Genomic DNA, 1,587 nt, shown 5'->3' on the forward strand with positions numbered 1-1,587 from the left:
GGACACAGTGGCATCGCCGGTGGTGCGTACATCGATGATAGAAACCACCGCCGTGGAAGTGGACACTGCGGACCCCGCCTCCGCGCGTGCTCTTCGAATGACCGCTTCGCGTGCTGCAAGAGGAGATGCCCCTGTCGCCATCCTTAACCCTTCCTCCACATTTTCCACACCAGCATCACCTTCACGCGCCGCTTCCCTCTCAGCCTCACCCACCCCTCCATCGATAGCCGATGAGCCAAGTCCCACATCGTCATTCTGCCCAATAACTCCCACAACCCCTTTAACCCCCACTTCCAGCCCGACAACGGCATCCAGCAACCCGACGAAGAGGAATGGGTGCTGCATGATCTCCACAGCGAAGGCGCTGACGGTGTCTCGTGCCAGGCGCCTGTAAGTGTCGTCTTCGAGGAGGGTGGAGAGGCGGAGGAGATTTCGAGCGATGACGCCGTTGGGTGATGGCGTCGAGGCATCTGTGCCGGCTTTGAGACGGAAGAGAGGGGCTGGATGTGTGGGGGTTTGGTGGAGGGTCGAAGGGGTGGTGTAATAACCTGCAGAAGAGGAGTGGGGTGTTGTGGTGTCGATGGATGTGGATGTGGATGTGGTCGTTGTTGGCGATGTGGTTGCGGCTGGACCGGGGGCGAGGAAGTATATGTTCAGGTATTCTGAGATAGTTAGATGATGCAAAGTTGGATACGAAAAAGATTCTCGGGGGTGGTAATTCTGACTTACGTTGCAACTGCTCCGCGAATTGTAAATAACTGTCATCGAACGTCGCTTCGTAGAGATCAATAAGTCCAGAGATGAGATATGCATAATCGTCCGCGAAGCCGGGGGTATCCCCCCTCTCATCACCACGGTATATACGCCAGAGTTGACCGGATGCAGGATCGAAGAGGCTCTGCCTGATAAACTTCGCTGCATTTTCTGCAGCCAGCCTGAACTCCTGTGCCTTGATTCTATCCACATTATCGAGGACAACACTGCATTTGGCCAGCGCGCCAATGGCGAGCCCATTCCATGCTACGATAATCTTATCATCCAGCGCGGGACGTACCCGTTTGCTTTCCCGATATTCCCGTAACTTCTCTGTGGATGCCTTGATGATTCTGACAACTTCCTCCTCACTTAATCCGAACTCCTTTGCGAGTTTTCCAGGTGTAGTCTGTATGTTGAGGACATTTTGATTGATGAACTCATCATGTGGATCATTTACTCGCTCAACGTTTCCATCTGGCAGAACACCCCAGTGACGGGCACATACGTCCGCATCCCGTTGGCCGAGAATCTGTTTGAATTCCTTATGTGTCCATACGTAAAAGGCGCCTTCTCTCTTGTCAGTGTCGCTCGGGGTAGGCAGGCTGTCCGCATCTTCCGATGAATGGAAACCACCTGTTGGCGAGAGTACTGGAGGACTCGTGATATAAGCCGCAACGTCATACATAGCTCCCAGAAGCTCCGGGTCGTGTGTAGAATCGAAGGCATCAGCGTAAACACCTAGCAACTGGGCTTGGTCGTACAGCATTTTCTCAAAATGCGGTAGACTCCAGTCTGAACGGCACGCTATACCGCGCAAAACCATGTCCTATA

General features: G+C 53.6%; 1 protein-coding gene across 1 annotated transcript; it reads right to left on the reverse strand.

The window, feature by feature from the left end:
* Window positions 1–143: 143 nt before the first annotated feature.
* Window positions 144–1,522, reverse strand: HCAG_01727 (conserved hypothetical protein; the record flags this gene model as incomplete). The annotated part of the gene is made up of 3 exons (XM_001544630.1): window positions 144–179; window positions 214–626; window positions 730–1,522. 3 exons carry the CDS (start codon window positions 1,520–1,522, stop codon window positions 144–146), a joined length of 1,242 nt encoding a protein of 413 aa, XP_001544680.1.
* Window positions 1,523–1,587: the final 65 nt, after the last annotated feature.

The sequence above is a fragment of the Histoplasma capsulatum genome, genomic scaffold (genome assembly GCF_000149585.1).
Source record: "Histoplasma capsulatum NAm1 scaffold_1 genomic scaffold, whole genome shotgun sequence".
Classification (NCBI taxonomy): Eukaryota; Fungi; Ascomycota; class Eurotiomycetes; order Onygenales; family Ajellomycetaceae; genus Histoplasma; species Histoplasma mississippiense.